This window comes from Lithobates pipiens, unplaced genomic scaffold (assembly GCF_037356315.1).
Source record: "Lithobates pipiens isolate NorthernLeopardFrog02 unplaced genomic scaffold, aLitPip1_a1.2 Scaffold_1, whole genome shotgun sequence".
In the NCBI taxonomy this organism is placed as follows: Eukaryota; Metazoa; Chordata; class Amphibia; order Anura; family Ranidae; genus Lithobates; species Lithobates pipiens.
Window position 1 is genome coordinate 171,738,358 of NW_027507685.1, and position 27,615 is coordinate 171,765,972.

The 27,615-nt window shown below is 44.2% G+C and overlaps 1 protein-coding gene across 2 annotated transcripts; it reads left to right on the forward strand.

Moving 5' to 3' along the window:
* On the forward strand, window positions 1-27,615 carry LOC143978835 (ficolin-1-like). 2 transcript variants are annotated; one of them, XM_077478887.1, is made up of 9 exons: window positions 4-240; window positions 3,053-3,166; window positions 5,163-5,216; window positions 14,787-14,825; window positions 15,462-15,589; window positions 18,613-18,742; window positions 21,893-22,027; window positions 23,757-24,019; window positions 24,153-27,615. In XM_077478887.1, the coding sequence occupies exons 1-8, from the start codon at window positions 171-173 to the stop codon at window positions 23,999-24,001; spliced, it is 915 nt and encodes a 304-aa protein (XP_077335013.1). In that variant the 5' UTR covers window positions 4-170; the 3' UTR covers window positions 24,002-24,019; window positions 24,153-27,615. The 2 variants fall into 2 exon arrangements, with proteins under 2 accessions (XP_077335012.1, XP_077335013.1); XM_077478886.1 differs by having other exon boundaries at window positions 1-240; window positions 23,757-27,615.

The following is a 27,615-nucleotide window of genomic DNA, read 5'->3' on the forward strand; positions in this document are numbered from 1 at the left end:
GGCAGCTGCTCCAATGCTGTATCTTTTCTCATGAAAAAGTCCCACTGTGTTGTAGGAAAGGGAGGAGCGTAGAAAGGTGGTGCTACGATAGAATTAGGTTTCGAGACATTTCTGAGTTTGTTCACAGAGCAGTGGAGTCCAGGGAAGAAGAAGGAATCATACAAGTAATCATGTGGACACCGTGGCTCATGGCACTCTGGACAGCGGTCTTTGTCTGTAGCGCTGATGATACCTGTCCAGGTAAGTCCTCTACACAATGCCAGGCTGATGTCCTCATCTTTATATTGCCTCTTCTTATTACTAGCTACAAGCTGTCTAGTATTGCTTGAACTGGTGAGGGTGATACATAGACTGCCATTGGTGACCTGCAGGGGAAGCAAGATAGTGTAGCGTGGGGTACGTTCATGGTTGACTTGGATTGGCTTGGTTGTTAGCATGAGAGTATCTACGTTAGAATTTTCAGTACACCAATTTTTGATGCTAACTAGAATTGTCTTTTTACACCAAATGTAAATATGTTATGCCTTTAAAAGCAATTCTATTTTTTTAGAGGTTGCAGAGTTAGACCACTTGATAATTTTTGCCTTGCTGGATGAAATTCTTATTTTTTTCCCCAAACATTACTACTGCTTAAATTGTTTTGTCATCATACTATAACACTACAGTTTTTAGATCAATTAATTTTTCTTCTTTAAAAAAGATTGTATTAGTCTTAGATTTGATCCGGTCATCATGCTAGCCTACCTGCCCCTTGACATTTTACTCTATAGCCCATCTGGTGCCCCTCGACTATTAAAAATGACCTAGAAATGCTCCTGCTTGGGGACTCTTCAGAATAGATATTCTGCGAGTTCCTGAGTTTGCACACTAGCTGTTGCCTATTATGAAGGGTTCTCACACTACATGTTACAGTTTTATACCCCAAATTATTATTTTTTTAATTAGTATTGAAATTGACGTAAAGCAAAACATCCAATGCTGACAAAGACATGCATTTATGTTCTACATATTGCGGTTGATTTACTAAATGAAAATAGAGTGTGCACTTTGCAAGTGCAGTTGCTCCACAGCTTAGTAAATGAGACAAACCTCTGTTGACTTCCATTATCCAATTATGTGCAAGCAAAAATGCTGTTATTTTTATATTTTTATTGCATGTGATTGGGTATTCTTTGTAAAGTGAAGCTTTAGCTCTTTTACCAAGCTCTGCAGCAACTGCACTTGCAGAGTGCATAGTCTATTTGCCTTTAGTAAATCAACCCCATTAGGTCAGAGAAATACATAGAGGAAAGTACATAGACAATTGGCAAGTTGTCAAATTACTGAAATCAAAAGAAAGAGACGTTACACCACTTTCTGACACCAAGGGGTCTCTGTATCGAGCAAACATTTACTGTACAGAGGTCTTAACCAGTAGGATGGGCACCACAAATGTTTTCCGCAATGATTGTAATTAACTCCCATGATCATTAGCTCCATCCATTAACTATATTGCTGTATTTTCTTTGGTTTTTGATTGAGATATTTCAGGAAAAATACAGCATTATGGCTGAGGATTGTAGGCGATAGTTATATTATAAACAATATGACAAACATTTATGGTGCCTGTGTGAATGGTTAAGACCCCTGCACAGTGAAATGTTATACATAGAACCCAAATAGCATTACTAAGCTTCTAACCCTTCCCACTGTATCCAAATTAAAAAACAAAAAGTGTTGACTGGAGACTGACTTTAAAAGAAACCTGTAAGGAGAGAAAAAGGTTTGCTATTGCCGACCCATTTCTGAAAGTACTGGTAACCTGGAGGTTTTTGGCTGCCCTTAAGCCCCACCCCAGTGACGAGGCCTCCTTCCTACCTCATGCCTCCCCTGTCCAATCGCAGCACCTCTCTCCTACCTAACCTTTGCCCCTGCCAAGTCCCAGGGCCCCCTTATAACCTTACACACTTCCCTGCCCAGGTCATAGCACTTTCCTTCTACCTAATGAGCCTCCATCCCCCTAACCACTCATGTTAAAGCACCTTTCTCCCATCCATCTGATCCCCCTTACTTTTCCCCTGTTCATAACACCTCCGTCCCATTTGCCCCCCCCCCCCCCCCAAGTCATAGCATCTCCTTCCCACCCATATCACCCTCCCGCTAAATCTAGCACCTTCAATTGACCAATGGCCAATGTTCACATGCATGAGTTCAGCTTACAAGAATCTGGGCAAAGGATGTGCAGCACCAGATAGACCACACAGATCTTGGGACAGCAGTTACATAGGCCAAGTATATCAAGTCCATCTAGTTCAACCAATAGGCTAGAAAAGCTCCATATTCAGCACTATACAAAAGTAAAACTGACTCTGCACTAACCCTACTTATTAGCCAGGCCTCCTGCCACCAACAGGCCCTTCTTTTGAACATATCTCTTCTTCACACCTGGAATACAAATGGGAACCTGTTCCCTGGTTCTCTCCCAGGAGCACATCACGCAGGCCTACTTAACAGGATTCTTCACTCACACATGCCTGTTCCCACTTAGCGAATTTATGCTTTATGGTTGTTAAAGAAGGATCTTTAACAACCATTGAATCCCTATGTCCTTCAAGCCCAGAAATGCACTGACAGAAGCTTAAACAATCCAGACTCAACACCCAAACATAAGCAAAGTAACATGGTATATGCAGTACTGTATAGGGTGGTGAGGAATGCAAAGGCCTGTACACCGGGGAGACAAAACCTCCCAAACAAATGGCCCAATAAATTCTACAGGTCAAGAAGGTCAATGACAGGATCAGCTTGTTGTGGACACTTGACAATCAGTTATTCCATTAGACCCACTCCAAAAGCTGCCAGGGTGCTCTTAGCTACTTTGCTACTCAGATAAAGAAAATCTCTGAGAAGCCATATGCCCTGAGGCCTCTGGGAGGATCTAAGAATAACCTATTTGATGGGGTCACTGGTACTTGTCCTCCTTGCCTTTCTTCCCCCTCTGAATGTTGGATTTTCACTTTATTGCTAAAAGAAGACGCCTTCTCAATATTCTTTCTTGTCCCCCTACTTGCAGATGTAAAGGTCATAGGACTTGGTGACTCAGATAAACTGACCATTCTCAGAGGATGTCCTGGTTTTCCTGGATCCCCCGGGCAAAAAGGAGAAGCTGGATCTGTTGGTATAAAAGGCAAGTAAAATTCATCTAAGGAAAAAGGTTTATCCAAGGCAGCTTTTCTCAACCTTTTTACCATGTAATAATGTTCAGGTCTCAGGAAACCCCTGCTAAAAAGTATGATATCTGCAAGTGACTGTGCATTAGCCAAACCATGTTGGTGGTCAATAAGAGAAGGCCACGTGTACACAGGTGGTCAGTAGAAAGAATGCCTGTTACAGTTATAGTTAGTGTAGTGACCCCATGTATTGGTGGACAGTGGGAAGATGGCTAACTTTGCAGACAGCTAACATGATCACTGGTGTCAGTGGTGTCTAAGGTATAAGAGGAGAATTTCCACTAGTCCAATGCCAATGGCTCTGTCACATGATGTTGATGGCACAGCTATTCAGGCATCATCAGGCAAGTGATCAACCCACTACTGCTCACTGCACAAGGAACCCTTATCAACTTCTGGAGATACCTTTGGTTTCCACAGAACCCTGTTTAAAAAAGGTTGATCTAAGGCATACTACATATACAGTATAAGCATATACAAGGCAAACCAATACTATTAAAGCAGAACTAAGCCTACCAATTTGACTCAAGTTAGAAATTTTCAATAAAGGTTATTAAATCCTTAAACATAATGTAACAATACCTCTACATGGCTGCTAGATATGATCACTTCTCATACCATTTCCAGGGATGACCTTCCCTGTAAAGGACAATACACCAATAGCGATCAATGATCTTTATTAATTAGCAATAAGCCTTGTGTGAAAGCAGTTGGTTAAATAGGATTGACAACAGCATAGTCAACACATTTCTGACCACCAAAATATATAGAAACACAAGGAGGTGAATAGAGATTGCATTGTTTCTCATTAGTCACCTGTGATTGGCCCTATCAAAACACACTATGTGAATGAGAGAGGAATGACTCTACCAGTAACAACAGCAATAACAGAGGTAAATGGAACAACGGTAAAAGAGTATAAATAACTCTGTGACCCTTCTACAATGCTTAAGCCCTATCTAGCTACTGCCAGTGGAGTAGATATAGGCAAAGTGCCTCAACCTTCATTTGAAAGTATTTATAATCCATATGTAGGAAGGGGGGGGGGGGTAGTTGCTGGTCATGTCCTCCGTGTTTCCCTCCTCATTGAGAACCAAGCAAGTGTCACATGTGAGGCCTACTCCGGTGTGGGTTCTTCTGGGGTATGCTAGGCACGTTGTACTGGGTCATGTTTTCACACATAGGGTACCTTTGCTTTGTACCATTTTCATCAATGCCTCTTCTCTCAGGTTCCCATGTCAATGTACACCTTCTCAGTAACTTACATTTAGGAGGAACACACTAAACCTTGTCCTGCCATGCACCTTGTGGGGGCTCTACATGTAAGCTTGATTAAGTGATACAATACTAAAGTCTTGTTTTTTTTAAATAACAAACATGTTATACTTACCTCCTCTGTGTAATGGTTTTACCCAGAGCAGCCTGGATCCTCCTCTTCTCTGGTCCATCTTCGGTGCTCCTCGCCCCTCCCTCCTGACAAGTGCCCCCACTATTGCTATGGGGGCAACCATGCTGAGCTGCAGCTCTGTGTGTACATTCAGACACAGAGCCGTGGTTTAGGCCCACCCCCTCTCTAATGGGCTAACTGACTTTGATTTTCAGCAACGGGAGCCAATGGTGCCACTGCTGTGTCTCAGCCAATCAGGGGGGAGAGTCTTGAGAGTCATGAGCTGGAGACACATTACATGAGACTGCTAGAGATCACTGCTATTACAGGGCAATAGAAAAACACATATTATGGTATTTAGGGGCCCCTAGGGCTGCAAAAAAAAGTGCCAAAAGGCATCAGGTTGGCCACCAGGAGTGTAAAGACTTGTTCCAGGTGGAATATAAAATACACGGCACTATACCAATGGTGTATTGTGATGTGTGTGCATTCTAAAAGCATTCACTAGTTTTATCAAGATTTATGACTACCATTTTGATTAACATTCTATGTGTTTTGTTGTTTAGGAGAAAAGGGAAGTCAGGGGACGGCAGGAAAATCTGGTCCTCCAGGTCAAAAAGGTTTGTAAAAGTCATAAATCTTTCTATATCCTCTGCCTGTAGCCTGACTTCTGCTCACTGTGCCACAGAGATAGTTTCAGCTGTTTCCAATATTTCCCAATTTCTATCGTCTGGTCTGAACTTGCCTGGAATTTTCAAAATGTGAATGTTAATAAAACAATTTATTGGTGTTTTTACCCAAGATTACAACAACGTTTACCCAAGATTCACACATTTTTCAATTCAGTTTGAAAAATATGTAAATCTTGGCTGAAAACATGGATAAATAGACTCCACAATGTCCAATGAGTAGTAACTCATGGCCATTAGCCAGCTATCATCTTTCTCAATGGTTTTATGAAAAACATAAAAACATTTGGTCAAAATACAGAGAAAACATAAAGCGTTACTAAACCCAGTAATAAGAAAATAGTTCATCCATGAAATGGGGATGAAGAAGTCCTTTAAAATGGTTAGTGGTGCAAATAATTTTTTTGTATTAATATGGCAATTCACTGGTAAAGTGTACAACACTTAATTCAAAGTGAAGTGCCCTATAGAGTAGAAAAACAGCATATGTATTAATGGAGGGAGTTTTACACACAGAGCACCTACTGAGTGCTTATGAAATATACAGCAGTGTACAGCATGAAGTGTACTATAAAATGTCCAGCCCTCAGTGTGCAGAGCAGGGGGGTGTGGTGTATATAATATATAGTACAGAGTGAGTGGGTGTGGTGTATATAATATATATAGTACAGAGTGGGTTGGTTGCATGTATTTATTATACAGTGGGGCAAAAATCATAGGTATACCTCAACTATGAGAGACAAAATGTGGAAACAAATCCAGACAATCACATTGTCTGATTTGGAAAGAATTTATTTGAAAATTATGGTGGAAAATAAGTATTTTGTCAATATCAAAAGTTAATCTCAATACTTTGTTATATATCCTTTGTTGGCAATGACAGAGGTCAGACAATTTCTGTAAGTCTTCACAAGGTTGTCACACACTGTTGCTGGTATGTTGGCCCATTCCTCCATGCAGATCTCCTCTAGAGCAGTGATGTTTTGGGGCTGGTCCCTGGGCAACACAGACTTTCAATTCCCTCCAAAGGTTTTCTGTGGGATTGATATCTGGAGACTGGCTACGCCACTCCAGGACCTTGAAATGTGTCTTACGAAGCCACTCCTTCATTGCCCGGGCGGTGTGTTTGGGATCATTGTCATGCTGAAAGACCAAGCCACGTTTCATCTTCAATGCCCTTGCTGATGGGAGAAGGTTTGCATTCAAAATCTCACCATACATGGCCCCATTCATTCTTTCATGTACACGGATCAGTCGTCCTGATCCCTTTGCAGAGAAACAGCCCCAAAGCATGATGTTGCCACCCCCATGCTTCACAGTAGGTATGGTGTTCTTTGGTTGCAACTCTGCATTCTCTCTCCTCCAAACACGACGAGTTGTGTGTCAGAAACCATGAATCAGACCGAGACAGAAGTACAATTAAATCAAATTGTTTATTAAATAAAAAGGTAAATAGAGAAAGAGTAGTCAAAGCATAGCCAGAGTCCAGTAACCGGATCGAGTAGTCAGCCAGTCCAGAGTTCAATAACCAGATCGGGTAATCAGCCAGGCCAGAAGTCAGGGATCCAAGCAGAGCAGCATAAGGAGCCAGAAGGGATGTCAGTAATCCAGTCTTTGAACAGCACCGCAGGAGATGGTTTCTTGTGATGTAACCAGGGCAAAGGCAGAGGTGAAGTGAGCTGGACAGCTTTAAAATGGCAGGTCAGACGAGCATGATCAGGAACAGCTGGTAACTGTGGAGAGAGATGAGAGCTGGCAATTAGCCAACAGCTGAGCAGCCAGCCCAGAGAAGGAAGGGCTAAGCCAGCCCTGACAGTACCCTGTCAATGACCCCTCTCCCTCGGAGGGCCACCGGGCTTGAGGGGAAACCGTCAATGGAACTCGCGGAGGAGAACAGGGGAATGTACATCTGAGGATGAAACCCAGGAGAGTTCCTCCATACCGTACTCCTTCCAATGCACCAGGTACTGTATGCGCCCACGGAACCTACGGGAGTCAACAATGGATTGTACCTCATACTCCTCATGGTTCTCAACCTGAATAGGGTGAGGGCGTGTCACCGAGGTGGTAAATAGGTTACAGACCAACAGTTTCAATAAGGAGACATGAAACACATTTGAGATGCGCATACTAGGAGGAAGGTCCAATGCGTAAGCTACTGGGTTAATCCTGCGAAGGATACGGAAAGGCCCAATAAACCGAGGTGCAAACTTCAGTGAGGGAACACGAAGCCGGAGGTTGCGAGATGACAGCCAGACCCTGTCCCCAACCTGGTAGGAAGGCGCAGGCAGGCGTCTGAGGTCAGCATGGAGTCTGTACCTATCATTAGCATGACGCAAAGCCTCCTGGACTTGTACCCAAGTGGAACGAAGACCACGAAGATGCTCCTCTAACGCAGGAATACTCTGCGGAACAAACGAGTCAGGCAACATGGAAGGTTGGAAACCATAATTCGCCATAAATGGAGACAATCCGGAGGCAGAATTCAAGGCACTGTTGTGAGCAAACTCTGCGCATGGTAATAGGTCTGACCAGTTGTTATGGTGGTCAGAAATATAGCAATGTAGGAATTTTTCCAAGGACTGATTAGCTCACTCTGCAGCCCCATTAGACTGCGGGTGATACACAGAAGAGAATGCAAGCTGGATTTCCAACTGTGCACAAAAGGCTCGCCAGAACTGGGAGACAAACTGACTGCCCCTGTCCGAGACAATCACCTTGGGTAGCCCATGTAACGGAAAGATCTCCCAAGCAAAAATGGAAGCCAGTTCCTTAGAGGTAGGCAACTTCTTAAGTGGAATACAATGACACATCTTTGAGAACCGGTCAACCACCATAAGGATAACAGTGTTGCCTTGGGAGTTTGGCAACTCCACAATGAAATCCATTGACAGGTGAGTCCAGGGCCTCTCTCCACTGGGTATGGGTTGTAGGAGGCCCACTGGAAGGTGTCGTGGAGTCTTACTCTGAGCACGCACGGGACAGGCAGCTACGAAGGCAATAACATCAGCCTGTAGACTAGACCACCAGAATTATTGGGAAATGGCCCAAAAGAGTTGATTCTTCCCAGGATGGCCAGCTGCCTTGGGAGAATGGTAAGTCTGAAGCACAGCAGTACGGAGACTCTCTGGGACAAAGCAGCAGTCACAAGGTTTCTCAGGAGGAGCATGGACCTGAGCAGCAAGAATTTTGTCACCCAAAGGAGAAGTAAGACTGGTGCGAACCGTAGCCAAGATACGATCAGGAGGAATCATAGGAACTGGAACCGACTCCGACTTGGAAGTGGAGGAAAATTGTCGTGACAAGGCATCAGCCCTTACATTCTTAGTACCGGGTAAGAATAACACAATGTAATTAAAGCTCGACAAGAAAATAGCGCATCGCGCGCTTCTGGGAGAGAGTCGCTTGGCCTCACAGACAAGAATGTAAGATTCTTATGGTCAGTAAGAATAAGAACAGGCACAGTGGTACCTTCAAGGATATGTCTCCATTCTTTCAGGGCTAAAATGATTGCCAACAGCTCTCTGTCACCAATCTCATAATTGCACTCAGCAGGTGACAATTTCTTGGAAAAGTAGCCACACGGATGCATAGCACTCTCAGAGTTAGGATGTTGAGACAGAAGGGCGCCAACTCCAGTCTCAGAAGCATCAACTTCTAGGATAAAAGGCAACGTAGGATCAGGATGTGCCAACACAGGAGCAGAAACAAAAGAAGCCTTGAGAGTCTCAAAGGCCTTAATGGATTCTGGAGACTCACGGGTCGAGGCCACTGTAGGACTGCCAAAAGTTTCTCTGGGTCCGTCGAAAAACCAGCAGTGGAAATGACCCAGGAATGTTACCTGTTCACGATGGAACTCGCACTTCTCCAGTTTACAATAGAGATTGTTCTCTCTTAGTTTCTGAAGCACCCGACAGACATATGTGTGGTGGCTCTCCAGGGACTTGAAAAATATGAGGATATCATCGAGATAAACCACCACACACAATTGCAACAAATCTTGGAGGACATCGTTAATACATTTCTGGAAAAGATGCCGGGGCGTTACAAAGACCAAAAGGCATTACCAGGTATTCATAATGGCCTGTTCTGGTATTAAACACAGTTTTCCACTCGTCGCCCTCCTTAATGCGCACGTCATTGTATGCCCCTCTCAAGTCAAGCTTCGTGAAAACCATTGCTCCCTTGAGGGGGTCAAATAACTCTGTAATCAATGGAATTGGGTAGGCATTCTTAATTGTGACACGATTGAGACCCCTATAATCTATACAAGGTCTCAGTTCACCGCTCTTATTTTTCACAAAGAAGAAACCAGCACCAGCGGGAGACAAGGATTTGCGGATGAAACCTCGAGAAAGTGCGTCAGCAACATACTCCTCCATGGCCTTATCCTCCAAGACCGACAAAGGGTTAACCCGGCCACGAGGAGGTATGGCACCAGGTTGAAGGTCAATTGCGCAATCATAAGACCAGTGTGGAGGCAAACTACCAGCTTGACCTTTAACAAAGACATCGCCAAAATCACAGTACTCCTCCGGCAGGGAGGGGAGTGAAGCGGTGCACAGGACCTTGGATACCTTCAGGAAGCATGTGTCACTGCATTGTGGTGACCAGGAGAGAACCTCAGCACGGAGCCAATCAAAAGAGGGGTTGTCCCTTTGTAACCAAGGATAACCAATAACCAGCAGAAACCTGGGTGAGGAAATAACTTGGAATTGGATTATCTCATGGTGAAGAGCCCCTACGGCCATGGACAATGGAACCATCTCATGAGTCACATGGGCAGGCTGTAAAGGTCTCCCATCAAGAGTCTCAATGGCAAGTGGAGTGTAACGCAGCTGCAGCGGAATCGAGTGCTGCGAAACAAATGCAGCATCAATGAACAGGCCTGCAGCCCCAGAGTCGATTAGAGCCTGTATCTCGATGGACGACTTAGCCCAAGAAAGGGTGACTGAAACCAGGGGCTTATCCTTCTGGATAACTGGGGACGAAGCAACACCACCTAAGGTCTGTCCATGACAGGACCTCAAGGTTCGGGCGTTCCCTGGACGGGTAGGACAAGATTTCAAAAAGTGACCTGCCTGGCCACAATAAAGGCACAATTTCTCCCTCCTCCTAAAGGCTCTCTCATCCGCAGAGAGACACGTGAAGCCCAGGTGCATGGGTTCCTCTTCACTGATCGACTCGGTACCAGGAGGCAAGGGAGGTGAGGGAGGCATGGGTGGGACTACAAAGCTCGGAGGCAAACGTACAGAAGGTTTCCGCAAGCGCTCCTTAAGAGAAAGTCTTTCTCTGAGTCTGGAGTCCATGAGGATGGCAAACGAGATCAAGCTCTCCAGCTCAGTGGGTATATCTCGGGCTGCTATCTCATCCTCGATGGAATCCGAGAGACCATGAGAAAAAGCAGCCACAAGGGCCTCATTGTTCTCTGCTGCCAGAGTACGGAATTCAATGGCGTAGCTGGCAACAGTTCTCGTACTCTGTTTGATGGACATGAGGCACTTGGCAGCAGAAGCGGAGCGTGCGGGAACGTCAAATACCCATTTAAAGGAGGCCACAAACTCAGGGTAACTCAAGACAACAGGTTTTTGCGTCTCCCATAAAGGGTTAGCCCAGGCCAAGGCTCTCTCAGAAAGCAAAGATATCACGAAACCTACTTTGCTTCTGTCTGTGGGAAACGCCTGGGGCAGCATCTCGAAGTATATCTCAACCTGATTGAGAAACCCTCTGCATTGAACTAGATTTCCCCCAAATCGCTGGGGAAGCAGAGCGGAACCAGACATACCTCTTATAGAGGTTGTAATCGAGGCGGGTGCCTGCACAGAGACTGGCGCAGCAGCAGGGATGGCCTGCGACTCAGGTTGTACCGGAGGAGCCACAGTGGGGGATTCCAGGTGATCTTGCTCATCCAATCTGGAAAAAATATTACCAACAAGTGGATTGACTGTATCTTCTGAATTCATGGCCTTCGCCTACTGTCAGAAATGATGAATCAGACGAGACAGAAGTACAATTAAATCACACTTGTTTATTAAATAAAAATAAAAAGGTAAATTGAGTAGTCAGCCAGTCCAGAGTTCAATAACCAGATCGGGTAATCAGCCAGGCCAGAAGTCAGGGATCCAAGTAGAGCAACAGCAAGCAGGATAAGGAGCCTGAAGGGATGTCAGTAATCCAGTCTTTGAACAGAACCGCAGGAGATGGTTTCTTGTGATGTGACCAAGGCGAAGGCAGAGGTGAAGTGAGCTGGACAGCTTTAAGTAGGCAGGTCAGGCTAGCATGATCAGGAACAGCTGGTAACTGTGGAGAGAGATGAGAGCTGGCAATTAGCTAATAGCTGTGCAGCCAGCCCAGAGAAGGGAGGGCTAAGCCAGCCCTGACATTGTGTTTTTACCAAACAGTTCTACTTTGGTTTCATCTGACCATATGACATTCTTCCAATCCTCTTCTGGATCATCCAAATGCTCTCTAGCAAACCTCAGACGGGCCCGGACATGTACTGGCTTAAGCAGGGGGACACGTCTGGCACTGCAGGATCTGAGTCCCTGGCTGCGTAGTGTGTTACTGATGGTAGCCTTTGTTACATCGGTCCCAGCTCTCTGCAGGTCATTCACTAGGCCCCCCCGTGTGGTTTTGGGATTTTTGCTCACCGTTCTTGTGATCATTTTGACTCCACGGAGTGAGATCTTGTGTGGAGCCCCAGATCGAGGGAGATTATCAGTGGTCTTGTATGACTTCCATTTTCTAATTATTGCTTCCACAGTTGATTTCTTTACACCAAGCTGCTTGCCTATTGCAGATTCAGTCTTCCCAGCCTGGTGCAGGTTTACAATTTTGTTTCTGGTGTCCTTCGACAGCTCTTTGGTCTTCACCATAGTGAAGTTTTGAGTGTGACTGCTTGAGGTTGTGGACAGGTGTCTTTTATACTAATAACAAGTTCAAACAGGTGCCATTAATACAAGTAATGAGTGGAGGACAGAGGAGCCTCTTAAAGAAGAAGATACAGGTCTGTGAGAGCCAGAAATCTTGCTTGTTTGTACGTGACCAAATACTTATTTTCCACCATAATTTGCAAATAAATTCTTTCAAAAATCTGACAATGTGATTGTCTGGATTTGTTTCCACATTTTGTCTCTCATAGTTGAGTTATACCTATGATGACAATTACAGGCCTCTCTCATCTTTTTAAGTGGGAGAACTTGCACAATCGGTGGCTGACTAAATACTTTTTTGCCCCACTATAGCTCTATCACTGAGTGAGGTGGGTGTGGCATATATACATACAGCACAGAGTGGGGTGATGTGGTGTGTGTGTATATATATATATATATATATATATATATATATATATATATATATATATATATATATATAGAGTAAAGAGTGGGGTGATGTTGTATATATTTATATACTGGTGTGTGTATATATATATATATATATATATATATATATATATATATATATATATATATTTATTTTTACAGAGTGAGTGTGGTATATATAATATATAGTACAGTTTGGTGGTGTGGTGTATATCATTTACAATACAGAGTGGGGTGGTGTATATAACATATAGCACAGAGTGGGGTGATGTGGTGTATATATATATATATATATATATATGTGCGTGAGTGGATGGGTATGGTGACTATAATACAGTATACAGAATAGTAGTGGATGTGACAAATAGTGGATGTGGAATAAAAACTTACAACACAGCCTACAGTATACAGAATAGAGTATTGTTGAGTATAAAGGGGTAGCAATGTGGGATATGTATATATATATATATATATATATATATATATATATATATATATATATATATATATATATATATAATGTCGCAGTCATGATAAAAATCACTGATCGCCGCCATTACTAGTAAAAAAAAATTATAAATAAAAATGCCATAAAACTATCCCCTATTTTGTAAACACTATAACTTTTGTGCAAACCAATCAATAAATGCTTATTGCGATTTTTTTTTACCAAAATTAAGTAGAAAAATACGTATACGCCTAAACTGAGGAAAAAAAAAAATGTTATGTATTTTTGGGGGATATTTATTATAGCAAAATGTAAAAAATAAAAAATGTGTTTTTTTCTAAATTGTCGTTCTTTTTTTGTTTATAAAAAAAAAGCAGAGGAGATCAAATACCACCAAAAGAAATCTTTATATGTGAGGAAAAAAAGGACGTAATTTTTGTTTGGGAGCCACGTCGCACGACCGCGTAATTGTCAATTAAAGTGTCGCAGTGCCGAATCGCAAAAAGTGCTCTGGTCAGGAAGGGGGAAAAATCTTCCAGGGCTGAAGCGGTTAATAGATGTGTGTTGAGTTATTTTGAGGGGACAGCAAATTTACACTGTTATACAAGCTGTAAACTCATTACTTTACATTGTAGCAAAGTGTCATTTCTTCAGTGTTGTCACATGAAAAGGTAGAATAAAATATTTTCAAAAATGTGAAGGGGTGTACTCACTTTTGTGAGATACTGTAATTCATCTTATGCCGTGTACACACGTAGCCGACTATCCGGCGGATTTAGTCTGGCGGACTTCCCGCTGGACTGTCCGCCGGACTTTCCGAACGAGCTACTTGTCCACACACGGCACTTTTTCAGCGGACTAATGCGGCGTACTAAGTCCGCCGGACTATCCGCCGTGCTTTTGAAATGAACGGACTCACCCACACACGCGGAGGAAAGTCTGCTCATTTTGAGCGCGTCTCCAGGTAGCCGGGGCCAGCGAAGGAGGTGTCGCTGGCCCCGTCACCTGGTATGGACTTAAAGGGGAACCCCTACGCCGAAAAATCGGCGTGGGGGTCCCCCCCTAGGTCCACATCAGACCCTTATCTGAGCACGCTACCCGGCCAGCCAGGAAAGGGGGTGGGGACGAGCGAGCAGTGAGCCGTACCAGGCTGCGTGCCCTCAACATGGGGGGGTGCCTTGGGGAAGGGGGGGCCGCGCCCCCCCCACCCCAAAGCACCTTGTCCCCATGTTGATGAGGACAAGGGCCTCTTCCCGACAACCCTGGCCATTGGTTGTCGGGGTCTGCGGGCAGGGGTCTTATCGGAATCCAGGAGCCCCCTTTAAGTCCATACCAGGTGACGGGGCCAGCGACGCCTCCTTCGCTGGCCCCGGCTACCTGGAGACGCGCTCAAAATGAGCGGACTTTTCTCCGGGCGGGAAAAGTCCGTTCATTTCAAAAGTACAGTGGACTTTTGAGTAAAAAAAGTCAGCCGGAGCCTACACACGGGGGGATTTTCCACTGGATTGTTTGATCGTGTGTACGAGGCATTATGCTTTAAAGCCTTTTAAGCCACTCCCAATATGTAGCACAATTTAAGCCATGCCCACATTTCACCCTGGGAGAGGGGAGGGGGGGTGCAGAGCGCCACCTCCCTGAAATTAGTTTTTGCAGGTTGGGATGTCTGCATTGATGACCTGTTAATTTTTACATTAAAATAACTGGCTTTATTTTGTATTTTTCTTCTGACAGGAGAGAGAGGAGACTCAGGTTTAACTGAATCTTTGTATGGTAAGTTTAAACTTTCTAAAGAGAATGTGTATTTGTACATATTGGTGGGCAGACACTTGAATACCAGTATTTTACATGTTATGGTTACATATTTTACATATTACGGTTCTTCCTCCAATTTTCCACCACTGTGGGAATAATACCTGCCCAAACATATAACTTTGGGTAGCATGGTGGTTAAAAAGGTTGGCACATTAGCCTTGTGTATGCTGGGGAGCTGTGTTTGATTTCCAGCAAGGTGTTTATATATGTAGTTTGATAAGAGCAACAATAATAACATTTAATCTTTGAGCTATTCAATGTTCTCTGTACAGCTCTGTAAGGTATTATTATTATTATTATTATAATACAGGATTTATATAGCGCCAACAGTTTTTCGCAGCACTTAACAAAATGAAGGCAGACATTACAATTACATTACAATTTGGTACAAGAGGAATCAGAAGGCCCTGCTCGCTAGAGCTTACAATCTAGAAGAGGTATGCTGTGTTCTATAAATTAGTAATGTTTTAGAATTCTCATTCCATTTCAAGTTTCAGTGAGTCACAAATTGGAAATCTCCATCTCTTTTTTAGGATATTTTGTTATGATGATTAGTACATTCCTAAGTAAATAGTCTTGTTTTTAATCTCTCAGAACTGAAAAACTGTAAGGAACTTCTGCAGCAGGGTACAACGCTAAGTGATTGGTACACCATATACCCAGATGGTCAGAAGCCCATGAAAGTGTTGTGTGATATGCACACTGATGGAGGAGGCTGGATTGTAAGTGATCAAAAGCTGGAGCATCAATGCAGCTACGGTGGGGAAAAAAAAAAATGTAGGATACAGTTCTTAAGGGGAATGTGTAGCTCTAATCTGGTGATTTAGCGACCAGAGCCCAGTGAATTCTTCCAAAATCATCCATGTCCTAACAGGGGAGAAGAAGTTTATACTCGTACAAGTATGGGAATGCAAAATGTGTATTATAATGCTAGAAGGCACCGGATGGGGCTGGGTGTCATTGTGGGGGGCGCTGTGGAGTGGGTTAGGGGACTCTCTAGCTGACTAGGTGGCCCTGTATGGGATAAGGTTTCTAGAAGGGTCTGGGGAGATCTGTGGAAGTTGAGAAGCAATTTGGAACACTGTTGGAAATTGAACACAATATAGAGGCCTAAATACTGCAACCAGCGGGGGGGGGGGGGGGGGGCACTGTGGGAAGCTGGGCAGCACTGTGGGAGGTTACTGGCACCATGAAGGTCTAAAGGCTCTGCAGCAGGCTAGAGGGCATTTTGGGAGCCTGGAAAGCACTGTAGGAGGTTGAAGGGGGACACACTGGGACACTATGGGAGGTTGGGAGGCACTGTGAGAGCTAGAAGGCACTGTGGAAGGTGTGCAGCTAGCAGGAGACCCACAAGAGGGGAGGCCACAATGTGGCTGTGGGCCACAGCCTGGTGGTTAAGAACAACTGGTCTATTTAAACTCAAGCCGGTGTAACAAAAAAAAACTTTGTGAAATAAACACTATATGACTAGAGACAGGCAATCTGCTTTGGATTAACTGTCATTGACTAAAAACAGCAGGTTTTAAGGGTTTCCCATCTAGGCTTGAGCATTAGGCAGTGGCGTACTAAGTGGGGGGTGGGCCGCCACCGGGTGCCACACACTGGTCGGAGGGGTCAGGCCAGCGCCCTCCCCCTGCGCAACTGAAGAGGAGACAGTGCCTTGGCCACGGGTTAGTCAGACCACACAGAGAGAGCCACCCACAGCCGAGCAGAGTGAAGCCGCCTCCCCCTCCTCCTGCATGCATAGCATTGTGTAGACATAAAGTAGGAGGGGGAGGCAGCTTCACTCTGCTCGGCTGTGAGTGACAGCCGCTGCCGAGACTGATCAGAACGGCGCGACGCGACCACAGAGAGTAGGGGATTGTTCATGGGGTCCCGGATCACTGAGCCGACAGATGTCACTTGGGTGCTGCTCACACCTCCCCCCTGCAATGCCACTGCCTTGGGCTCTCCGTGTGTGTTCCGAGGTATGGGTCTGTAGGGGGGGCTGTATTGTTAGGGGGGTCTGTGCACTGTAGGGGGGTTCTTTACTGTAGGGGGGTCTGTGCACTGTAGGGGGTCCTGCACTGTAGGGGGGGTCCTGCACTGTAGGAGGGGTCATGTACTGTAGGAGGGGTCTGTACTATGGGGGGGGGGTCTGCACTGTAGGGGGAGGGGTCTGTACTGTAGGTGAGGATTCGTCACTGTAGGGGGGTCTGCAGTTTAGGGGGTATGCACTGTAGGGGTCTGTACTGTAGGGGAGGATACTGTACTGTAGGGGAGGATTCTGTACTATAGGGGGGTCTGCACTGTAGGGGGGGTCTGTACTGTAGGGGAGGATTCTGCACTGTAGGGGGGTCTGTATTGTAGGGGAGGATTCTGTACTGTAGGGGGGGGTCTGTACTGTAGGGTAGTTCTTACTGTAGGGGAGGATTCTGTACTGTATGGGGGGTTTGCACTGTAGGGGGTAGAGGTCTGTACTGTAGAGGAGTCTGTACTGTAGGGGGGTCTGCGCTGTAAGGGGGAGGGGTCTGTACTGTAGGAGGGCCTTCACTGTAGGGGAGGATTCTGTACTGTAGGAGGGTCTGCACCGTAGGGTGGAGGGGTCTGTACTGTAGGAGGCTCTGCACTGTAGGGGAGGATTCTGTACTGTAGGGGGGTCTACACTGTAGATGGGGGGTCTGTACGGTAGGGAGGGGGGCTGCACTGTAGGGGGTCTGTTTAACATGCAGGGGGTCCGGAGCTGTGAGGGGCTGTGTAATGTAAAGGGGTGCAGAGGTGCAGGGTGCTGTGTAATGTAAAGAGGTCCTTAGGTGCAAGGTCCTGTGTAATGTAAAGGGGTCCAGAGGTGCAGGGTGCTGTGTAATGTAAAGGGGTCCAGAGGTGCAGGGTGCTGTGTAATGTAAAGGGGTCCAGAGGTGCAGGGTGCTGTGTAATGTAAAGAGGTCATTAGGTGCAAGGTCCTGTGTAATATAAAGGGGTCCAGAGGTGCAGGGTGCTGTGTAATGTAAAGAGGATCAGAGGTGCAGGGTGCTGTGTAATTTAAAGGGGCCCAGAGGTGCAGTTGTGGAGAGGGGGGGTACACAGTAGTGATAAAAAGATATTGAAGGATGCAGAGGTATGCAGGGGGCACAGTGGAGTGTTTTTACATTTTAAGGTGGGGGGTGCCAGATATAGGATCCCCCCGGGTGCCAAATGCTCCAGGTACGCCCCTGGAATGCCAGTACAAGTGGCACCCGGTATGTCTGCTCAATAAAACCCTGTCATTGTTTACTTCTAAAAGTATTACTGTAAGTCAATGGGAGCACACTCTGACTTTAGTGTATATTCATAGTTTGTTGCACATTCATGTTAGTGTTCTCTGGGCCATGTCTTACCTGAAGACACATGCAGTGATACATTCACACAGCAAAGTTTTTATACATAGCTATTAGGCCTGTGCTTAAGACCATCATTTTCATATTGGCAGGAGTCAGAACCACCTGATGAGTGCTCCTCTCCAATCACAGTATAAATGAAGCCTTTCAGAGAATAATGAAATTCTCTAAGCAGAGAAGACTTTAATCTGTGGCCAATGCAAAGGCAATAATGACCTCCAAAGTGACAAATCAGACATAAGATTATTGTAGTCAGATAACTAAAATATTCATCTAACAGGCTGATGTGGGGTATTGTATTTTTCAGTTTGTCTTTAAAAAAAAAAAAGTCAGTATGAGGGACATAGGCTCAGCCATCTTGCTGGACTGTAATAGCTTTCTTTGTGTAGGTTTTCCAGAGACGCTATGACGGGTCTGTTGATTTTTTCCGTGATTGGAATTCCTACAAGAATGGTTTCGGGAGTCGACTGTCTGAGTTCTGGCTTGGCAATGATAACCTTAATATGCTGACATCATCAGGTAATAAGACACATGAGCACCCTTACCTCCTCCCAATCCCATCACTAGAGTTGTTTAGGGATGGTGGCACAGGTTACCTCTATGAAATGAATGCTGTGATGGAGAATATTCACTCTTGCCTGTAGATGCACCTACAGTGGTGTGAAAAAGTGTTTGCCCCCTTCCTCATTTCCTGTTCCTTTGCATGTTTGTCACACTTAAGTGTTTCGGAACATCAAACCAATTTAAACAATAGTCAAGGACAACACAAGTAAACACAAAATGCAATTTGTAAATGAAGGTGTTTATTATTAAAGGTGAAAAAAAATCCAAACCATCATGGCCCTGTGTGAAAAAGTGATTGCCCCCTAAACCTAATAACTGGTTGGGCCACCCTTAGCAGCAACAACTGCAACCAAGCGTTTGAGATAACGTGCAATGAGGCTTTTACAGCGTCCTGGAGGAATTTTGGCCCATTCATCTTTGCAGAATTGTCCTAATTCAGTTACATTAGAGGGTTTTCGAGCATGAACGGCCTTTTTAAGGTCATACCACAACATCTCAATAGGATTCAGGTCAGGAGTTTGGCTAGGCCACTCCAAAGTCTTCATTTTGTTTTTCTTCAGCCATTCGGTGGTGGACTTGCTGGTGTGTTTAGGATCATTGTCCTGCTGCAGAACCCAAGTTCGTTTCAGCTTGAGTACACGAACAGATGGTCGAACATTCTCCTTCAGGATCTCTTGGTAGACAGCAGAATTCATAGTTCCTTTTATCACGGCAAGTCTTCCAGGTCCTGAAGCAGCAAAACAGCCCCAGACCATCACACTACCACCACCATATTTTACTGTTGGTATAATGTTCTTTTTATGAAATGCAGTGTTCCTTCTACGCCAGATATACTTGGACACACACCTTCCAAAGAGTTCCACTTTTGTCTCATCGGTCCACAGAATGTTGTCCCAAAAGTCTTGGGGATCATCAAGATGTGTTGTGGAGAAATTGAGACGAGCTTTGATGTTCTTTTTGCTCAGCAGTGGTTTTCTCCTTGGAACTCTGCCATGCAGGCCATTTTTGCCCAGTCTTTTCCTGATGGTGGAGGCATGAACGCCGACCTTAACTGAGGCAAGTGAGGCCTGCAGTTCCTTTCACGTTGTTGTGGGGTCTTTTGTGACCTCTTGGATGAGTCGTCGCTGCGCTCTTGGGGTAATTTTGGGCGGCCGGCCACTCCTGGGAAGGTTCACCACTGTTCCATGTCTTCGCCATTTGTGGATAATGGCTCTCACTGTGGTTCGCTGGATTCCCAAAGCTTTGGAAATGGCTTTATAACCCTTTCCAGACTGATAGATCTCAATTACTTTCTTTCTCAATTGTTCCTGAATTTCTTTGGGTCTCGGCATGATGTGTAGCTTTTAAGGATCTTCTGGTGGACCTTACTGTGTCAAGCAGCTCCTATTTAAGTGATGCCTTGATTGTGAACAGGTGTGGCAATAATCAGGCCTGGGTGTGGCTAGAGAAATTTAACTCAGGTGTGGACAACCACAGTTATAGTATGTTTTAACAAGGGGGGCAATCACTTTTTCACACAGGGCCATGATGGTTTGGATTTTTTTTCACCTTTAATAATAAACACCTTCATTTACAAATTGCATTTTGTGTTTACTTGTGTTGTCCTTGACTATTGTTTAAATTGGTTTGATGTTCCGAAACACTTAAGTGTGACAAACATGCAAAGGAACAGGAAATGAGGAAGGGGGCAAACACTTTTTCACACCACTGTAGGTAGTAGGAGTATGCAGCATCTCCAGAGTGGAGTGGTGACCACAAAGCTGATATATGAACTCCCAAAGTTATAAGTTTGGTGAAATGTGTTAAAAACTGTGCGGTTTGGTCTGATTTGGAGACAGGACTGTATAGCTGACCATAAACAGATAGATTTCTTTCATTTAATGTGTGGGCTGAACAAAGAAAAAATAGAACAGGTTCCTGAATTTTTGCTAAACAGCACTGATAGACAAATCCCTTTGCTGACAGCTGCCACCAATATAATGCAGCCAAAGTTAAGCTGAAACGTTTCGAGCAGGTGCCTTTTACAAAGTTAATTAAGCAATCGACTTGTTGAAGAGTGGAGCTGGCAGGGCCACCCACTGATGAAGTTTTAATCAGTTGTTCAGGAAGTGACCAACATGGCCAGCTTAGATCTCATGATTAGGAGGAGGACTGTGAACTTTTTTTCTGAGGGCCAAGCACAACCATCTGCTCCTTTAATGGTAGGAACGGATTTCTGTGGGCTAGAGAAAATGTGCCATAGTACCACAGTGATTATTGAACATGGTAAAAGGCAGGTGATCCTAAAGGGAAGTTTAAAGCCCCGTACACACGAGCGGACTTTTCAACATCCAAAGTCCGAGGGACTGATTCCGTCAGACTATTCGATCGTGTGTGGGCTGCAACGGACTTTTGATTCACCAAAGTCTGACGGACTTTAGAATATGGAACATGCTTCAAATTTTTCCGACGGAACTCCCCCGGACCCGGTCCCTTCGAAAAATTTGCTCGTGTGTATGCTATTCCGACGGACTAAAACCGACGCTAGGGCAGCTATTGGCTACTGGCTATGAACTTCCTTATTTGAATCCAGTCGTACGTCATCACGTTCGAATCCGTCAGAGTTTAGTGTGATTGTGTGTGGCCAAGTCCGCTCAGCCGAAAAGTCCGTCAGAACTCCGGCGGAACTCCGGCAGAACTCCGGCGGAACTCCTTCGGAAGTCTGTCGGACATAAGTCCTCTCGTGTGTACGGGGCTTAAAAGCCTTTGAATTCTCTCATGACCAGCAATAAATTGCAGCTCTGCATTTGATTAACTCACCTCTTTAGGCCCCAAATTGTGTTAGTACTAGAAGATTTCCCTCTGCCAGACACCATGATTACAGAACTCAATGGAGAGTGGGCAGTTGTAATATGCCAAGCATGTGCCACAGAATGTAGGTCCTGTGGTTATTAGTGTCTGAAAGGGGATATATGTCAACTCTGGATCACCAGCCCAGTCTATTCTTTTAGCAATGTCCCAGGGGAAAAAGTCCCTCAGTCCAGTCCATGGCTTTACTTCTTGTTGTCCAGCTGAGGTTGGTGCTTGTCAAAATACTGGATAGTATAAAGAGAAATCTCTTTACAGGCACATGGGAAATTCGTTTGGATCTACAAAGCTTTGACAACATAAAGCATTTTGCCAAGTATGCAACTTTCCAAGTTCTGGGAGAGGCGGAGAGGTATAAATTGGTAATTGGGCCCTTTGCTGAGGGCAACGCAGGTAAGAGATTGCTAACCCACTGCACCCAGCCTAACTGATGTCTAAATGTGTCCCATGTCCTCTAAAGCATTAAGCATTAAGAATGGTGAATACACAGACTACTGATTGAGAACTTCTGTCTCCCATTACCACTGCCGTTCCATCACTACATACATACAGAATTATAAACATCTACATAGGTTTTAGGCAGAAGGAATTCATTACAGAGTTTGGAGGGGTTAGGGGGCTCTGCAGAAGACTTGGTGGTCCTTTAAGGGTTAAGGTTTTTGGAGGAGGCTGAGGTCTCTCCTGGAGGCTGGATGCTTTGCATAGGCACTGTGGGAGACTAGAGGGCACAGAGGGCTAGGAGGCACTGTGGAAGTTTGGGTGGCACTGTGGGAGGTTGGGGGGGGGGGGCTTGGGGGCACTGTCGGGGTTTGAGGAGCACTAAAAGCAATTATGGGAGGTATGGGCTGGAAATGGAAAGCAATGTAGCTAGGAGACCAGCAGGATGCAGAGACAGAGAGGACCCAGTAATTGACCATGGCACGTTGATTAAGAGCAGCTCTTTTATATTATAACAAATACAAACTAAATTATAGCTTAGTGAAGTGATTACAGAGTCTGGAGGGGGTTAGGTATTTGGCAGAAGACTTGGTGGCCCTGTAGGGGGTTGAAGTTTTTGGAAGGGCTGTGGTCTCTCCCAGGAAGTCTCTCTTTGTGAAAGACTGGGGGGCACTGAGGTACACTGTTGGTAGTTGGAACCACTGTGGGGAGCTGAATGCTCTGCAGCAGGCTAGAGGGCATTGTGGAAGGCTGTGTGGCACTGTTGGAGATTGGGGAGAGCACTGTGGGGGTGAGGTCTCTTAGGGGGACGGGGCTTTAGGGACACTACAGGCAGTTAAAGTGTTACTAAACCCAGGTGCCTGCATTCACTATATCTGGTCTCCCACAATACACAAAAAATGGAAATGAAATAGTTTTCGTAAATAAAAACTGCTAAATACATTTTCTCACCAGCACTATATAGCTGTCTTGTGACTTATATCGGTGCCTGGTTAAAGCTTGTAGGAGGAGTTTTCATTTTGCTCTGACTGTCCTATGAGGCTGCATAACCCCTGACCCTCTGTCTAGACAGTGCTGATTGGCCCTGTGCTGATCACACGCACTCTCCCAAAAAATGAGAAAACTCTCTAGCAATACACACCAAACTGAGCATGTGCAGCATGTCCCCTAATGCTTTGTTCTATCAGGAGATGGATCAGGGACAGTGAAAGAAGGGGAGGATCAGAGAGACCTGATCAAACAGCATTTTTACACAATGAGGAGGTTTAACCCCTTAGGTTCCACAGTGAGTATAACAAGCATGCTTTACTGCATATACAGACTGATTTTACTGTTGTGGGTTTAGTAACACTTTAAGGAGGCACTGGTAGATTAGGGGTTCATCAGCTGGCTTGAGGCCTCGGTGGAGAGAGACTTGGGTCCAAAGCTGGCCATGGCCATGTGGTTGAGAATGAGTATAAAAGATTCTAGCGAGGGTCTGAGACAGCATTTAAACTTTTCCTAACAAATAGACCCCAAAAACGTAGGATCAGAAAATATGGTCACAATGTTCATTGTAAAGATGTATAGGATTGGTTTATTGTTTCCAAAGCAAAGCTGCATAGAATATAGCATGCAGTCCCCATTATAAATGAACACAACTTTACTTTTTAAACATCTTTAATGTAAGCAAATCTATTTTCAGGTGATTCTTTCAGTGGCCATGGTAATATGCAATTCTCCACCAAGGATAATGACATCACTAAAGCTAAATGTTGCAGCCTGTATAAAGGAGGGTGGTGGTACACTGACTGCCACAGTGCAAACCTGAATGGGCTCTACCTGATGGGACAACATGACTCCTATGCTGACGGTGTTAACTGGTCTACTGGAAAAGGCTTGCATTATTCATACAAGATGTCTGAAATGAAGATTAGACCAGTCAAATAACACATACAAGCTTATCTGGTAAAGTTCTGTAAAGAATTATAAGCACATACTGTATATTTCACTTGCCTTCAGTTAAAACAAAGGTGGCCATTGCTGAACCTCTGAAAATTCTAGCTGTCCCTAACTTCAGTATTCCTCCTTCTTTGATCAGGAACAAGCATGCGGACCAAGAAAGTCAGAACATCTACTCTACATTCTCATTTTGAGTCTATGACACGCAGACCACTGAAGATATAGAATCTTGATAACCACAGAACCTTTATTGCATTATGGTAATGGTGAGGTGCGTTGGACCACCTGGTATCCTGTGTGGTACATGGAAGTTGGTAGGCAATGCTTTATTCTAGGGGACCCTTTTGGATGGTCCCTGTAGAATCATGGAACGAGATTGGAGAATTAAAGGACCACTCCAATTATAGAAGTCCAAAATATTTTTATTTTTTATTTTATTTTGCTGTATTCCACAGGGTGGATAATATTTCCTGAGGACCAAACATCAGTGTAGGATACATTAACCCATCTTCTATGGATGTCAATGTTCATGAAATTTAAAGGAATGTTAACAAAACGAATGCCATGTACACACGACTGGACTTTTTGGCAGAAAAGGTCAGACGGTCTTCCAGACGGAGTTTTGACGGACTTCCGACCGAACGGACTTGCCCACACGCGAACGGACCAAAGTCCGTTAGTTTTGAACATGACATACGACGGGACTAGAAAAGGAAGTTCAATAGCCAGTAGCCAATAGCTGCCCTTGCGTCGTATTTGGTCCGTCAGACTAGCATACAGACGAACGGTTTTCCTGATAGAAATTGATTCCGTCGGACAGATTTGATACATGTTCTATTTCTAGGTCCGTCTGAATTTTTGAAGAAAAAAGTCAGATGAAGCCCACACACCATCGTATTCGTAATATCCGACGGAATGATTCTGTCTGACCTTTTCTGACGGAAAGTCCAGTCATGTGTATGCGGCTTACTAACTATATTTACATTTTGTGGCACCGAAATTGTTTAATCTGCATCTAGACATAGGAATATAATTATAATAGAAAACATTACTGGGTAAGATTGTATCGATACCCACTTCATACAATAGCCTTTCTCAATCTTTTTAACCCTTAAAATAACTTTCTGGGTTAAGGGAACCCCTGTTAATTACTACTATTGCTACAGCTCGTGGTACATTAGTGTGCTGGTCATTCGAAATAATTCTCCTTACATTTATGGTCATTCCCCCTTTACAGGTACTGTAGCTACAAAGACCATTGATGATAGTCGTTATCTGAGAGGGAGAAGTTGCTCCTTGCTCAAGTAACTGCTAGCAACCTTTGGAGGAACTCTAGGGTTCAGTGGAACCCTGTTTGAGAAAGGCTGTCATACAGTAACATTCACATTATACTGTTACTGTGAAGTCTCTGATCACCTCTTTTCCCTTATAATCCCAGGTCTTGTCTTGTGTTGCTCCCATTCCCAGGCAGTCACTTCCATAAGCCTTCAGAAATCCAACAGTCTTCCAATACTGCAAGCATAACCTTCAAATCTATCTTCTGAGATCCCCAACATCTCTATGCCAAAGTTTAACCATCTCACAAATGACTCCCTCTACAACACAAGTGTTGCTACCAAATCTTTTGTTTTAACTTCTTGTTTCCCTTTTAGACTGTAATCTCATTGGAGTAGAAATTTCAGTCCTATTGTTTCATGTAATTGTTAGAGCCCATGTAATAACATTTGCCCTCTTTGTTGTACATGTTGGCACTTTAATATGACTATGTTAGCATGACACCCCATTTGTCACCTACCTGTATGTGGAGGTGGACAGGACGAAGGTGGCCTCTTGCACAGTTCCCATCCAAGCAACCCTAAAAGTTGAGGCAGTCTGCAGGGGTGGAGGAAAGGCACAAGTGCCAAGTTGCTAACGCTGTCAGCTGGAAAGGGTACTGATATCAGGTGAGTAGGAGTACAGCTGGTAGTACACTCTGGATGTGCCAAGTTCAGTTAAAGGTGGAGTCAGGTCCCAAGCCGGGTAAAGTGATAGCCAAGCAGAAAGGTGCCAAGTCATAGGCAGGATCAGAGTCAGGAACAGGCAGAGGTCAGCAACAAATGAGCAGCAAGACACAAATTTGCTGGGCAGAAGCATGGTTAGTATTAGTAAATCAAACCAGTGGTCTAGAAACTGCGGCCCAGGGGCTGAATGTAGCCCTTTGTTTGCTTTTATCTGGCCCTTGGGGCATTATTCCCCTCAATGCCAGCAACAGTGGGGCATAGTTACTGCAGCAGACACTGAGAATGGGGGACTAGTCCTCTCACCGACACCAATGAGGGAACACTATTCCTCCCATTGATACAACGATGGGGCACTATTCTCTCCCATTGATACCAATGATGGGTAACTATTCCTCCCATCAATACCAATGATGGGGCACTATTCTTCCTACTGACACCAATGATGAGGCACTACTGGCGACACGCAGGTTAAGGGATTGTCTTCACGACCACCTATACGACATAGAGAAAATCATTCTACTAATGTGGCCAGACATTGGAATCTGGTTCATAATAAAAATATATAAAACCTGGTCATACAGGGGATAAAGAAGGTAGTGACATCTGTGAGGGGAGGTGATGGATTCAGATCATTCTTCAAATGGGAGGTGTTCTTGATCTTCACCCTAAATACCAGAAAACCGGTTGGGTTAAACTTTGAATGGGATGTATCCTACTATTATGCCTAGATGTATTTCATTTGAGATTGGCCAGTTTATATAGAAGAGCTTATTCATCAATTTATATTATTATATAACGACAGGGCATCTAATCATTTTTTCTCCCTCACCCCACCCCCCTTTTTTTCTCCCCTCCTGCCCACTAACTGGTTTTGGGTTGGTCTTATACCCTTGATTTGTGGGTTTGGTTCTACAAGGGATGCCTTTCCCTATTCTTGATGTGTTTGTTTCTTTTTGGTACTTTCTATTTGTACAATTATTTATATATATATATATATATATATATATACACACATTTTCTGGTTTTGATCTTGTCTGTTTTAATTGGTCGAGGTGTCTATCTATTGATTCACTACTAATTACTTTAAGGATATACACTTTTTTTTTTTTTGGAATTTTTTTATGCAAGGGTTTTGTTGAATACATATTTTTGCTTATATGTTACAGTAATTTTAGTGCATTTTTATACATTGTTCAAATAATGTGCTTTTAAAGGTTTTTTACTGTTTTATCTATGTCTATATACATTCTTTTGGGGATTTACACTGAGATGGTTCGTGTTGTCAATTTGTATTGATATTTTTTAATATCTTTTGATATTTTTCAAGGGTTAATTTCTATCATTGTGACTTCATGGATCATCCCCATGTTTTTCCATGGCTATGAGTTATTTGAATACACCTGTTTGCAATTAGGGTAATGTAACCGATCATGTGATTAACATTTTGCAAGTATATATTTGAGACCAATATGTGTGGTTCTACAGCTATGACTAAGCATCGATAATGGTGTGAAATGCGTCAGTGCTTTTGTACCTGTACTTCTGTTGTCATACATTGAATTGATTGATTTTCTACAATAAAGGTGTTTACATAGCTCCCAA

What these genes read in the sequence shown, in the direction of transcription:
- LOC143978835 (XM_077478886.1), top strand. Translation starts at nt 171, where the DNA reads ATGTGGACACCGTGGCTCATGGCACTCTGGACAGCGGTCTTTGTCTGT. An exon ending in TGGATCTGTTGGTATAAAAG is followed by an intron (nt 3,167 to 5,162) that starts GCAAGTAAAATT and finishes TTTGTTGTTTAG; the next exon opens with GAGAAAAGGGAAGTCAGGGG. An exon ending in TGGTCCTCCAGGTCAAAAAG is followed by an intron (nt 5,217 to 14,786) that starts GTTTGTAAAAGT and finishes TTCTTCTGACAG; the next exon opens with GAGAGAGAGGAGACTCAGGT.